General features: G+C 41.1%; 1 protein-coding gene across 8 annotated transcripts in view; it reads left to right on the top strand.

Annotated features, from left to right (window-relative positions):
- frya (furry homolog a (Drosophila)) overlaps window positions 1-15,122 on the top strand; it is a 161,634-nt gene that overhangs the window by 129,495 nt on the left and 17,017 nt on the right. For 5 of the 8 annotated variants that reach the window (XM_017708583.2, XM_037546837.1, XM_037546835.1 and 2 more), the window contains exons 45-54: window positions 1,090-1,187; window positions 1,276-1,446; window positions 3,108-3,248; window positions 5,061-5,249; window positions 6,470-6,640; window positions 7,935-8,009; window positions 8,100-8,270; window positions 9,716-9,724; window positions 12,262-12,465; window positions 14,219-14,362. In XM_017708583.2, coding sequence (XP_017564072.1) covers window positions 1,090-1,187; window positions 1,276-1,446; window positions 3,108-3,248; window positions 5,061-5,249; window positions 6,470-6,640; window positions 7,935-8,009; window positions 8,100-8,270; window positions 9,716-9,724; window positions 12,262-12,465; window positions 14,219-14,362 — 1,373 coding nt within the window. The remainder of the gene's footprint in view (window positions 1-1,089; window positions 1,188-1,275; window positions 1,447-3,107; window positions 3,249-5,060; window positions 5,250-6,469; window positions 6,641-7,934; window positions 8,010-8,099; window positions 8,271-9,715; window positions 9,725-12,261; window positions 12,466-14,218; window positions 14,363-15,122) is intronic. The other 3 variants (XM_037546836.1, XM_017708585.2, XM_017708582.2) reach the window with 1 other exon arrangement.

Here is a 15,122-nt window from a genome sequence, read left to right as displayed (position 1 = left end):
TTGTTACAGGATTGATAGAACCCTTTTAAAAAAAAAGATGTTATATACACCAATCAGGTAGAACATTATGAGCATCTCCTTGTTTCTACGCTCATTGTCCATTTTATCAGCTCCACTTACTATATAGGTGCACTTTGTAGTTCTACAATTACAGACTGTAGTCCACCTGTTTCTCTGCACACTTTGTTTGCCCCCTTTTACCCCATTCCTTAGTGGTCAAGAGCCCCTTAGATCCTCACAGACTCATTCTCAGCAGTGCAGTAACACTGACGTGGTGGTGTGTGTTGCACTGGTCTGCGTGGCCCAGACACGGCAGTGCTGCTGGTGTTTATAAACACCTCAGTGTCACTGCTGGACTGAAAATAGTCCATCGACCAAAAATATCCAGCCAACAGCGTCCTGTGACCACTGAGGAAGGACTAGAGGATGACCAACATAAACTGTCCCACAGATGAGCCATTGTCTCTGATCTACAAGGTGGACTGACAATGTAGAAGAGTCTAATAGAGTGCACAGTGAGTGGACATAGTATTTAAGAACTCCAGCAGCACTGTGTCCGATCCACTCGTACCGCCACAACACACACTGACACACCACCACCACGTCAGTGTTACTGCAGTGCTGAGAATGATCCACCACCAAAATAGTACCTGCTCTGTGAGGGTCCATGGGGGTCCTGGCCACTGAAGAACAGGGTAAAAGGGGGCTAACAAAGTATGCAGAGAAACAGATGGACTACAGTCTGTAATTGTAGAACTACAAAGTGCACCTATATAGTAAGTGGAGCTGATAAAATAGACAATGAGCGTAAAAACAAGGAGGTGCTCATAATGTTCTACCCGATCAGTGTAGAAGCATTTACAACACGTTCTCCATCAATCTGAAGAATCCTTTCATCATGCAAATAGTTCTATAAGTGTCCATGGCTCGATATAGAACCACTTACTTTACTAAAGAACTCTTAAAGAACCATCTTTTCTAAGATTGTAGTTCAACCGAGGGACCTCCATAACAGGCAGAAGATGTATTTTATAGCTACTGTGAAAAACATTAAGTCATAATCATGTCTGCCCTGTTGATCTCTTGTAGGTTTCCCACTGAATGTGCTTTGCCTCCTCCCTCACCTGGTGCAGCACTTTGACTGTCCAACTCAGTTCTGTAAGGACGTGGCTGAGAGGATCGCTCAGGTCTGCTGAGCTAAGCTCACATCTTACTGAACATCTGTTCCATGTGTTGAATTTTTTTCCCTTTATCATCACCTGGTTCAATTTTCAGGTCTGCATTGAAGAAAAGAACGCCAAGCTGTCCAACCTAGCGCACGTGATGACTCTGTACAAAACCCACTTGTACACCCGCGACTGCTTCTCCTGGGTCAACGTGGTGTGTCGTTACCTGCATGAAGCCTTCAGTGAAAACACTGTCAGCATGGTCACCTACATGGCAGAGGCGAGTCTCACACTGCTGTACAGCAAAATACGTGCTTATTCCTTTTAGATTGTTGTGTCAACGTTAATGTTTCTTTCTTAATATTAATATTTCAATAGCTGGAAGGAAGGAAGAATCTGAAAACATATACTGAACAAAAAATTACACAGAAGCCTCAACAACTAAATATATATTTTTTTTCAGTATTTAGTGTGTGCTACCTTTATTACTACTCCTTTTCAGTTTTTCAGAGATATTTTACTTCACCTCCAAAGTCCTGTCTTAGTAGTTGGTTTCACTTTCTGCTTGTCACAGTCCAAGTGATCCCAATCACGTTCAGTGATGTTGAGCTCTGGACTCTGGGGTGGTCAGTTGATTGTTCTGAGAACAACCCTAGCCCTAACATTTTCCTTCTCAGTGAAGTCTTCTTAACAGCTACACATCCTTTCAGACTCACAGTGCTGAGTTGTCCTCTCACAGTGGAAGGATGGATAGAAACAGCTGTGGATTTTTTCAGATCTGAATCAAGAGTGGAGCTTGATTTTATCTTCTCTCTGTCAAAGATGAAAGCTTTAAGCGCTGTTTATGTGACAGGGCTAGTTTCACTGGTCTACCAGGTCTTGCACGGTTATTGGCTATTTTTTCTTACACAAGTAGATCATACATTAAAATATCTCCAGAAAAAATAAAAACTTGTACAACTTTCTCCCCAATTTGATCATGTCCAGTTCCACCCACTAGTTAGGTCTCCCCCATTCACACACAGTCACCAGCGCTAGGAGAGTGAAGGCTACACCAGCCTTCCTTTGACTCAATGATAAGCCAGCCACCGCATCTCTTCAAACTGCTGTTAGTGTAACATCATTGGACAGCGTAACGCACTTGGTGGAGAATGCTAACATATAGTTCTGCTACAGATGCTTTAGCTGGCTAGCATTGTGCTGAGTGATTTGGGGAGGGGGAGGGCCATCCTGCCCACCCAGAGAGAGCAGGCCAATTGTGCTCCATGACTTCTGGCCACGGATGACTGTAGCATCACTGGGGATCGAACTTGCGATTTTTTGATGATAGGGTCAGTGCTTAGAAGCTGGTCTGTGACTTTTGGACAGTACAGTATGTATCTGTTTATTTGTGCATTTATGATTTACAAAAACAAATATATCACTGCTGTCAGAACAAAACCTCTTATCTCCAAACTTCTAACTTTACAGTAGAAGGGGGAAAAACATCCTTAACTTTAAATAGAAGTCAGTAGAACCAGATTTGTAGTTTTGGAGCTTTTCTGTTGGTCCATTCATCATGGAACTTTAGCACGGTATAAAGGGCAGCTGTCGTTTTCAAATTCTTTTTAAAAAAGAGTACAAAACAACAAAAATGGAGACACAAGGGTTTGTTCTGACATCAGCCGTATTTTTCTTTACTCAGAGCTCTGTGTAGTTATGTGAACTGCAAGGGTCTGAATTTGGCCCCATATTTCCATTCCACACTCTTACAGCTACATAACTTATGATAGTGAATCATTTATGAGTTACTGAATACTGAATCTATTAATAAAATTAATGACTGAATAATAAATCAATGATTTAAGCGATTAAGCATCAAAACTTGTCTGTAAATGTAGTCTTTATAATGACCTTCATTACTAGTTCACTCTGTAATGTGGTTGTAATGTATCGTGGCAGTTGTTGGAGAAGGGGCTTCCCAGCATGCAGCAGAGTCTCCTGCAGATCATCCACAGTCTGCTTACTCATATGGACCTGAGCGGCATCCAGGCCAAGCCCTTTAACATGGAGGTGCTCAAGACCATCGAGAAGTTTGTACAGGTGATATAACCCCCCACCCCCCCGCCTCTCTCTCTCTCCAGATCGTTGCTTCTCAGTGAGTGAGAACAGATGCTGTGAGATGCTGTTATGCTCTTTCTTTCTTGTGAAACTAGATATATTAGACTAAATAATAAGCCTCAGTTTGTGAACAAATACATACATTTAGCCTATTACAGTTTACTAGAACTCAAAATTGGTTAATTAATGCTTAAATGAGTTAGCTAGCAACTCATGATCTCACCCCCCACCATTTTTAGATGATAAGCAATGTATTATATACTTATTTTGTTATTAGTGCAGCTGGCCTGAATAATTCAAATACTAGTTTGTTGTGTTGGTGTTCGTTACTCTGTTTAGTATTCAGCAGCTTTGCCTTTTTAGAAGCCACAAAGATTGCAGCCTATAGTACAGCAACTTTTCATCAGAGGCCTTGAAAAAGAACAGTTATTGTTCATTTATAGCAAATATAAAAAGGGTAGCTTGCATTATTAAAGTATCATTTAAAATATAGTTTGAAACCCTATAAATAAACATGTGTGTGATTTGACTGAATCTCTTGATATCTGAATAATTATTATTAGTAGCTCGTATTTTTTAAAACACTGTATTATTTTTACTATAATGTCACCTGTGAGGTGCAATTTACCTCTTTACTATATATATATATACAGCTGGGACAGGCTCCAGCATATATACCAGGATAGCAGGATACACCCTGGACAGGTCGCCAGTCCATAGTCCATCGCAGGGCAGACAGACAGGCATACACAACATATATATATTATGTGAATGTTAAGCTGATGAAAATGAATATTTAAGTAGCCAGTACAGTTATAGCTGAAACAGCTGTTAGTATTAGCTAGCTGGGAAATGCCAGCTGCTTACAAAAACAAACTCATGTTTGTTGTCATGATTAAAAACCGGGGGGCTCTGCTGTTTCTTGTAATTTATCATTTAAAGTATGTTGTTTGATGTGATCATGTGATCGTTATCACCATTTTGATTGGCTTTTGCATGAAGCTTGTTTCAAAGTTGAGCTGTCTGCAGCTGAGTTTCAAGAGAGTGGCAGGGTGCTTCAAATTTAGTTTTATGTAAGTTGCGGGCAACTAAAATTGCATTAAAGTTTCACAGTGTAAAGCCACAAATACATGTTAATAGATGTTTTTCTGCAGGGGGCTTCGTCTTCTTTGTTGGTGAATTTACAGTTTTATAGCTCATCAGACTCCTTCCCAACACGTGCTGTGAATACAATGTCTCTAAGGGTGAACCGGTTCTTCCCTAAAGCTGTGCTGTCGTTATCGCACCCTAAAGCTGTCGTTATCGCACCCTAAAGCTGTCGTTATCTCAGCCTAAACTCCTCTCTATTTCACCAGAACAGCAGCATTACTGTGGAGTCCCAGTAGTCTGCAGTAGCTTGGGTAATCTCTTCCTATCTCTCAGCCCTTTCTTTAGGGAGAGAAAACAGGCCCTTGCCTCTGGGGAGTAAATCCAGAGGCACACCCAGCAGCAGTCTATAAACAGTCTGTGCTTTTGGCTACTCTCCACATAGCTGAGGCCTTCGCTGTAGACTCACAGGCTGCTTTCCAGCAGGATTCATTAGTTTAGGACTTTAGGACCACTGAGAGAAGACGCTAATGCCTGTTAGTGTGTGTTGACTGGCTGAGCATGTTTTGTCCTGTTGGTTTTGTCCTGAGAGGAGGGAGCTGATTTGAGTGGGCTTGTATACGTGAGGGTGGGTGGAGAATGTTTGCTTGTGTTTTCATGCCTGCACGAGTTCTCTGTGTGATTGTTTTGTGTTTGTGTGCATTCCAGACGGTACACTGGAAGGAAGCTCTGAACATTTTGAAGCTGGTTGTGTCCCGCTCTGCCAGCCTGGTCCTGCCCTCGTCCCCTCCCAGCAGCAGCAGTGCTGTGTCCCATGTGGAAATCAGCCGCGTGTGGGACGCAGTGTCCAAATCACTGCCTGGCAAAACATTGGACTTCCACTTCGACATCTCAGAAGTAAGAGCCAACACCATACACACTCTCACTCTCTCTCTCTCTCTCTCTCTCTCGCTCGCTCGCTTTCTCTTTCTCCCTCCCTCTCTCTTTCTCCTTCTTTCCTTATCTCTCTCACTCTCTATTTCTCTCTCCCTCTCTTTCTCTTTCTGTCTTTCTCTTTCTCCTTCTTTCTTTATCTCTCTCTCACTTTTTCTCTCCATTTCCACCTATTTCCCTTTCTCCCTCTCTTTCTCTCCCTTTCCCTTTCTTCCTCTCTTTCTCCTCTCTTTTTCTCTCTCTCTATCTCTCTCCCCTTTCGCTTTTCGTTCTTTCTTGCTCCCTTTCCCTCTCTTTACCTTTCTTCCTTTCTCTCACCCCCCCCATCTCTCAGTTTTGTCTTCTCCACTGATCCCTCTCTCTCCTCCTTCTTCTCTGCTCTGACTCTCTGAGAGGATTTGTAAGGCTGTGTGAAGTTGACACGCTGCCAGCTAACCACCCAACACTGGCATGCCTGCTGTGTGTGCCCATGTTTTCCAAGGCGGGGTTTCTTCTACGGCTTTCTGCTTCCTGCCCTGTTTGTCTGTCTGTTCTTTATGTGGAAGTGTATTTTCTCTGTTTCAACCTCAGGCTAACAGAGAGGAAGCTCTTGACATTAGCATTGCTTTGGCTACTGAAAGTTTGTGGGAAAGCTAGCTTGGCTGGTGTATGCGAACCAAACTAAAGGGACCTATTTGTGTTGCCACATGAATTCCAGGAAATGATGTCAGCCCGGCTGCGGTGCTATGCATCCGAAGTAAGTGAAAGTTTTGAGGAGGACAGCAAACGACTCCTTCAGAGGCTTTAAACACAGTGTGTAAGAGAGTAGTCAGACTTTTGGAGGAGTGTTTGAGGAGCAAAAGAGAAAGAGAGAGAGAGAGAGAGAGAGAGAGAGAGAGAGAAATACATTGTTGAGGTGCAGGTGGATCCAGTGGAAACCCTGAGACTTCCCCTTCAAGCCTGTTTTGTCTTGACGCCGAGTTTCTTCCTCATCCTGAAGCCAAGCTGCTGGGCACACACAGTTGTGGAACTGGAGGAGAATGAACTCCACTCATCCAGCAGGTGCTCCTTTATTGATGTTGCTCTGGACTTTGGCCATTTGAGCTTGACAGAAGACAGAGAGGAGGAGGACGGTCTGACTTGACAGGATAGTATTTGTAGGTTATGCTTTTGACAGACTGTTTCTCTTTGTGTTTGTGTTTCAGACACCTGTGATCGGCCGGCGGTATGACGAGCTGCACGGTTCCCCAGGCAGGGATGGTAAGATGAGGGGTGTGGCTGCGGTGACCCGCAGCACCTCCTCCACCTCCTCCAGCTCCAACAACAATAACCACGCCCTTGTGCCTGTCAGTTGGAAACGCCCTCAGTCCTCTCAGGTGGGTAGTACACAGGGATTCAAGTGTGAAATCCAATTTATACTATATTCCCTCATATTACATATAAAGGAGAGTGGGGCACAATCTAGCTTTTTTTTTTTTGCTAAATTATTTCAAGAGGATGAATCATGTTATTATGTAATCAACCTACACATCTTTACAAATAAATCCATAAGCTTACATGAACAATGCAGCCAAAAGTGGCAAACATTACAACTTAGCCCATTGGTGAGGTTAACTGTAACAGCTGGAGGACAGTTGCTAGAAAGTCGTGTAAATCAGTGCACAACATAGTTCATTCAATACACTTAATGTTGTTTAAACCGAACAAGCTTTGGAATAAATACAAACAAATATATTTATCAAAAATGATGAAAAGATGCTATGTCAAATGCGGCACATTTATTTTTTTAGAACAGCAGATATCAGTGTGTATTGTTTTTGGGGCAGTTGTGGGCTGGAGATTAGGGAACCAGCCTTGTGACCGGAAGGTTGCTGGTTCGATCCCCTGAGCCAAAAGTACATGAGTGTGTTCACAAGCATGTATGTAGTGTTTCACTACAGAGATGGGTTAAACGCGTGAATTTACCCAGTGTGGGATTAATAAAAGGTAAACATCTGTAGTATTTCTATAGTGTGTTTTTTGCAAAATATCAAAAAATCAAATTTATTTAATTAATTTCTTCATTATTTATTTCAGGAAGCTTAGTTGTAACACTGTGCTAAACTAACTCTGTCATGTGGAGGCTGTAATTCAGCCTGGCTAACTTTCACTGTGAGCTTCAAAACAGAGCAATGTCGCAGCCACCAAGAAGGTGATTTAAATTGTGTACCAGTTAGCTCTAGTGTTAGCTCATCTGCAGAAGCAGCTTTTGTTACTCGCCCAGCACAGAAACCTACTGATTGTTTTTAAATATTAAAAATTCTAATTTTAGACCCTTAACTCCAGTCCTGTCATCTAAACACTAAACTTACAGTCTTACTTTATTTTTTTTTTTCCCTTTTTTGTTGTTGCTGTTTTCTTCCCTGCAGTTAAGCTGATATCCGTTCATTAGCTCTTATGGACTCTCGAATTTCAAAATTAGTTGGAATGTATATCCCCAGTTTTACTTTACTTTTGTCCATGGTAGAAACCACACAAACACGTCTGTTTGAGATTACTTAACTCATCACAGTTTGGGTCATTACCTATTAGTTACATTTGCCTGGTAGTGTAAAACTAAAGAAGAGAATGATAGATAAAGTCATTATCTTCCCATCAATTTTCTCTCTCATACTCCATCTTGTTCTGTAGAAGAGAACACGAGAGAAGCTGGTGAACGTGTTGACTCTGTGTGGACAAGAAGTGGGGCTAACAAAGAATCCTTCGGTCAGTCAAACTCTTAACTGTTCCAAACAAACAGGTAAAGTAAAACAGCCTTGCATCAGTGTCATATTGAAACCCTTCTTGGCTCTCCAGGTGATCTTCTCGTCCTGCGGGGAGCTGGATCTGATTGACCACCAGCCCAGTCTGGTCTCCTCAGAGGACAGCACTCGGGACCCAGACAACATGGATGACACGGCGTCTGAACAGCAGTTCCGGGTCTTCAGGGATTTTGACTTCTTAGACGTGGAGCTAGAAGATGGAGAGGTGAGAGGCCTTCAGCTACAAACAAATGAGAAAGATGCATTTCTGCAAGCTTTTTCAGTCGAATGCATTTCGTTTAGTAAAACTCATGTTTATCTGTTTGATTGGTAGAACTCTTTTAGCGTTTCTCAGAGAACACTTTGTATTAAGAACCCAGAACACACACAAAGCTCAACTACTACAAAAATCTTAGTGCTGTTTGTCCCAACCCAGTCCAGACTTACAGAATACAGGATAAAATAAACCAATAGGCCACTCAAGGTAGGTCGTTATAGTGATTTTGAACAACACACAACTTTAAATGTGGCTCAGCGAATCAGATTTTGCACCCAGAACTAAATTAAATGTGGACTAGCAGGGCTTCTCAAGGACTGAGTTGGCAACCAATGATTTAGTGTGCAATAGATTATGATACATGCAGTATTGTGTAAAAGTCAGAGACCACACTTCATTTATTTAATTGATTTCCAGTCAAAAGTGCAAGATATTCATTTTCAGAGTCATGCAGAAAACATATATTTAACAGAGAATGTCACAGAAGCCTTAACAACTAGCTATGATATCACAGTTTTTAGAATAGAGTCCACTCTTTGCTTTTTTTTTTCTTCCGTTCTTTGAAGTAGACTTGCTTTCAGTTTTCCAAAGAAATGAACAGGGATTTTTTTCCCCTACAATTCAGTCTTAAGATTTTCTGCTTTCCATGATCTAAGTAGTCCAAACTGATCTTAAGGTCTGGATTCTGGGGTGGTCAGTCTATTGTTTATTGATTCTTTTTTCTCAGAAATGACTGTATCTATTATACAGGGAGATTTGCTCGAAACAAGCCCCAAATATTCTGTAATAACTTTTGCTAGGACAGAGCAATCTGAACAAAACAGTGTGCAATGTGCACCTCAGTATATGAGGCTTTGAACAAGCCCCTGCGTCAGTGTGATAAGGTAGGCGGCGAGCAGCTGTCACACCACTTAACCTCCGTTTGCAACTACCGGGTGCAGACCCCCGCACCCTTTCATGTGTCTGGCAAAAAATCACTTCCAGCATCACATGTAATGCCATCGATTCCACATACATCAAGATATGTAGCGTATTTTTTGGTTCAGATTGCTTCATCCTAACAGGAGTTACAACAGAATATTCAGGGCCTCTTTCAAGTGAATCTCCCTGTATATTATATCTGTTATTCATTTTTTGAACTCCAGTTTTGGGAACTCCTGTTTTTTTTAACTTATTTTCTTTTGATGTTCTCCTTCCTCATGCCTCATGCTTCTATAGTGAGTCTCTAAATAGCTTGTACTAAATGAGTATTTTGACTGAAAATGAAATAAAAGAAGGGTAATCTCTGAATCTCTGACAGAAATGCACTATGAGAGAAGTTACTGCTAGTGTCTCTCTAGCTCTGCTGTTGTATAATATGGTTTCCTCTCTCTCTGTATGTCTGTGCTGTGAAGGAGCTACAGGTAAGTTCTTCCATGCTGGTGTGCGGTGCTGTATTCAGCAATAGAGCTAGTCTAAAGTAGATTAGTACATAATACCTACAGTGTTGTCTGCGGTGTTGTGCAGTGCTGTGCATGGTTTTCACCCTTTGCACATGTTTTGTTCTGGATTTTGGAACACGTTTTATATTGGTTAACTAAATGGAGCTCCTGCAGGCCAAATACACCTTACACAGTGTATTTCACCTCAAACCCAAGAGAAATTTCAGAAAAGGATGAACTGATTTATATTAATAGGAATTCCACCAAGTATGTCACCTACATTATATTTCCTACATTATGATCTACATTACACTGACATTTCTACATAATTCAGTTGTTAAGATGTGAAAAGTCATTCAGAGTGGAGAAACGTACCAGGTCAAAATTCTTTACAGTGGTGGTGATAGGAACCAATGTCCAAATGCAGATATAGCCATTTTATTTACTGTGTCAAACCACCAGTGAAGTTTTATTTGTATAATGTTTTACCATAAGCACCCTGAAGATTTATTTTAGGTCAAAACCTTGTAACAAGGACAATCATAAAACAATGTATTCAGCATAACGTAGCATATTTGTAACGATTTTGCGTTCCTGTCACCACTGATTTGAACATTTCTGACTCTCAAGCTTCTTGAGAACAGCATTTCACATCAAACCACTCTGAATGACTTCATTATATATTAACCAATGAACTTTGATGTAAATCAGTGGAATTCCCCTTTAAGTAATTCAAGTGAATGGGGGTGAGAACTGCTCAGCGTTAAATGGTAGCAAATGGTCGACCTTGCGCTTGACCCCAACTTCCTCTCATGTGTTTATGTCCGTCTCTGTGACTTTGGGGAAGTGATTTGATATATGCAAAGAGTCCATTTCCTGTGTATGAACACTGTTGGCCAAAGTGATTCTGACTCTTAATTTCAGTGATTTACCAACATAACACAAGGCCTCTGTCAATATTTCATAGCTGTTTACTCTTGGTAGGTGCACTGTAGCAAGACAGTCTTTACAGATTGCTGTTCACTCCCTTATGATGAGTCTTCTCATCCTCTCATCTCATCCTCCCTTATAACTCTCGGTGCCATCTTGTGACATCAGCAGAGATAAATCGGGAGAGATTGGGTGTTTTGCTGACGCACTTTTGAGGAGCTGATGAAACTGCTGTTTGCCGGTACCAGGAGCATTCGTTTTTCTCCTTGTTACATCAGAGGCTGTTATTAGACGAATGCCTTTGAACGAGGTTGATGTAGGCAAACAGCCATCCACAATTAGGCTTGAACTCTTGAGTTCAACAGCAACAAAACTATAGGGCAGACCAGAGTGTGCCCCACAGGCCAAAGACTGCATGGGAGAATTTTTTATTTGGACTGCCAGACAGTCACCCTAACCGTACCACCTCATTCAATGAGTGAACAAACATTTTTTTATGCAGGTGGATGATATGGCAAAAATACAGGGTGATTCATAAAGATTCATCCGATTTGAAAATGATTTATTTCATTAATAAATAATTACAGAATAATGCAGTAAACTGTAAATGGTTTAAATGAGCATAAAGTTTATTATGTAATTTTAAAGTGCTCAATGTGAATCTCCTCCAGATGTACGGACAACATCAGTGCCATAGTCAAATTCATCCAATACTCGATCAGTGAGCATGTCGGGCATCACTGCACTCACAGCTCTTTCAGTGCGATTTTGGAGATCATCCAGTGTTGTGAAACCAATGACGAATGCTCTGAGCTGTTGGAGGTTCACTGCCAATGAAAATCACACTGCACAGTTATGACAGATTCACTCTTATTGAATTGGACAAAATAAAATGCTTTCTGCTTAGGGGTCGCATCTCCTTGCAGACTGAAGGGAGCCCAATCAGAAACTCTATGACCCCCTCTTTCAATTGGCTTGTGATTGGTTCTTTGGCACGGTTGTTTTGAAATCAGATGAATCTTTTTTAATCAAAGTGTATAACATTGCGGTACTTCAGTACATTTCCATGAAACACAATATGCAATGTGCACTTTTTCTGAGTTTTGAGAAGATAGAAGAACCAGTAGTGCCACATTTAAAAAATACTATCAAAAACTATGAATGCAGTGATTTTTATTCAGTGTTTGCATTGAATAAATCACACACTGTGCTGCACTAGCTAATGTTAAGTTTCTGCTTCCACATTGCATTCATCAGCTAAAAACACAAAAGTCTAAACAGCTCACCATCAAAAATCCAATAAAAAGCAGTTTTCTAAGCTCCCACCACCTTCTACCTGAAAATCTCATCGTAGAGACTTCTGAGGCACCGCTATAGGATGTGCACATTTGCAACAGATTTAGCTATAGGTAAGTTCTTCATTTTGGCCAGAGTGTACCTTTTAATGTAGCCATATGAGAACCAATGAGAGCAAATGTCAGTCAGCCTCAGCCTGAAAAACATGACCCAGCCTGTTTTGTGTTTCCACAGATGTGTACTCGTATAAGTGGACGCTTGAATCTAATCCTGTTTGTGACTGTTTGTGTCAGGGTGAGACGGTGGACAGTTTTAACTGGGGAGCACGGAGACGCTCCATGGATAGCTTGGACCGAGTGGAGCCACAGCCTCTGGAAGAGGACAGTCGGCTGTCCGGCAGTTCGCCTAGCCTGGGACCCATCGCTCGAGATGATTCGGACGAGTCTTCAGAAGAAGACTCACTCACAGTCAGCCACATCCTGTCCACCTCACAGCTCGTGAGTCAACATCTGTTTCAGACTGAATGAGATAACCTCTATAGAGTTCGTCACTGAGGGATGTTAAGCCTTTTATTTACACCTGTTATTAATCCTAAAGGGAAATTCCACATAATTCAGTGGTTGAGTTGTAAACAGAGTCAGTCAGAGTTTGTTGGGTTTGATGTGAAGTGGTGGTGATATGAACGCAGGGTTACAGTGTCTACAACACAAATATAGCCATTTTATTGAATCTAAAATGACCAGTGAACTGACACGTTTTCTTAGTTTGCATGTTTAATGTTAGTCATGGTGAAATAAAATAAATGGTAAAAATAAGTTTTCTTTGGGGACTATTTTGCCTCACAACACCCTGCATGTGCCCCTCCACCTTGCATGAATTTTAAAAATAGGCCAAAAAATATAAAGCAAATTATTCATAAAACATTCATAAAAATGTTTAAAGCATCATGCTGAGCATTTAACTTTCTGTGAGGGAGCTTTTAGAGGAATTTAATGCGTCAGACATCTGGTTCCTATCACCACCACTGTAAATAATTCTGATTTGGTAAATATCTCTAAAACCGAGTATTTCTCTTCAAACCACTTTGAATGTTTATATCCTAACACAGGAGTCAGCAACTTAAGTGTTAAGAAGAGCCATTTTGTCCTTTTAACAAAAATCAAACCACCTTGAGAGCCACAACATTTTATGTTAATTTTATTGAAATAACATTTTATCATCTTGACTGTAAATATGTCTCAGTATGTGCTAATGTCCTAGCATAGGCTAAAAGTATAGTATATAAACGAAAATGCAAACCACTTTGCTCTGCTTAAAGCTTAACACAGCTATAGCTGATTCTCTCGCATCTCCTACAGGAAACTTTACCACAAACGTAGAATCGTTTGTTTTAAAATGTCTCTCAGTGCTCAGTGACAAGGCTAAAGCTTCTCATTCGCCAGTTTCTTGTTACAATTTTTTTATTCCACCTTAAATATGGTACAATTTAAGGCGGAATGGGAAAATTCAAACTTCAAATTTCTTATTGCAGATTAAATCTATCAGGAGACCAGCTGGAGTGATTATAAATGCAGACAATTCTGTCCATTCATCTCTAAATGAAATATTTCTTTTCTTTGCCCTTTCATTGGCTATTAGCTAAGCGACATTGTTGTGTGTGTTGCTGTGTGACCAGCAGGCTGCACACCAACATTCAGGGTGAAAGAGTGGTAAATTAGCAGCTTTTAAGACCACTTCTAAATTACCACCAGTGTTTAAGACCATTTGTTGTTTATACTGTGTTAGGGCTGTGTGTTACAACATTCAGCAAAGCTTTATTTTATTGCAAATGAGGATTATTTTATTTTTGCCTAAAAATCTAATTCTGCTGTGGAGCCACAAGAGGGCAGTAAAAGAGCTACATGTTGATGACTCCTGTTCTAACCACTTAATTATCTTGAAAAGTCAGTGGAAGTCACCTTCAAGGCTTTATCCATCCACCCCATTCATTGAAGACTCAAGGGCACCCTCTAGCATTTTGCAGAGTGATGTTTTTATTGATATAATGCAGAAATAGAAAGTGCCTCCCCTTAAACTGGTTCTGGTTTGGGCTTGCAAAATGAGCTAGATGCCAATTTTAATAACATTAAGGCTAATCTTAAATTCTCTTAAATAAGGTTTTCTTCAAATGACTGATAATGCGCTTTGAACTGTAGCATCTCTAGTCTCCCATCATTAGGATGTTTGTAAAAAAAATGTGTTTCTTTCCAGAATGTCAGCATATCTCCCACCGAGCAGGTGAACCACATGGACTCTCTGTCCACCTCCCTAGATGTCACTTCAGCTGAGCCCTTCTCTCTGCCCACCCCAGTGCCCAGCCTCAGCGCCAGCCTGCCCGAGGATTCAACCCCACGGGTGAATAAGGGCTTCAGAGTGGCTGATTTGTGGGGGCCCACGCACTCCTACTCCTACCGCACCTCCATTCTTGAGCTTTTTGCTAACACTGCTAAATAGGAATGCTTCTGTTTTCACTTTCTGCTTTAGGCTTTGATGAGGGGTGAGGTTTCGCATCTTATGGCTAGATAATATACTGTACATGTTGTTTTTCAATTACAGTTTCTTTTTAAAGAACATGGGAGTTCTGCACTTACCCACAGCTGCATGAAAATGCACTAACTTTAGCATTAGCTCTCTGGCTTCTATTTTCTAACTCTTCCTCTTCCATGCATTAACCGTCTTTGAGGCCTGCCACTGCTTTGCCTTCAGGGCTCCTTGGGTTTGGTTTGGCAACAGGAAGAGGCTCTGACCCAGCCACTGCGGCAATGTGTATGGCTTCTCACTGGGTGGCAAGCTAACATCCTCAGCATGGTGGGGCTGCAGAGTAAGAGAGCGTACACATTGCCTGTGGCCCACATACATTAGTCCAGACCAATGGGGTCTTGGTTTTCCCGACATTTCAGTGGTTTCCAAACATTTCTAAATTTCCTATCATTTGGGCCCTAAAATATGCTAAAGAGAGAAAAAAATACAAACAAGACAAGGAGTCTCTTAGTATTTAAAGGTTAGTGTACTTATTGTTCATCCTCTATACTTTGTTCAATTAGTTCGCTTAAGAATTTTGTTTGCAAGATAAATATACAACTGTGTTATTGATTGTTTAAAGAGCCCATGTCCG

Source organism: Pygocentrus nattereri, chromosome 17 (genome assembly GCF_015220715.1).
Source record: "Pygocentrus nattereri isolate fPygNat1 chromosome 17, fPygNat1.pri, whole genome shotgun sequence".
NCBI classification, from domain to species: domain Eukaryota; kingdom Metazoa; phylum Chordata; class Actinopteri; order Characiformes; family Serrasalmidae; genus Pygocentrus; species Pygocentrus nattereri.
Note: the sequence above shows the minus strand (reverse complement) of the source record. Positions and strands in the feature narration are given on the sequence as shown.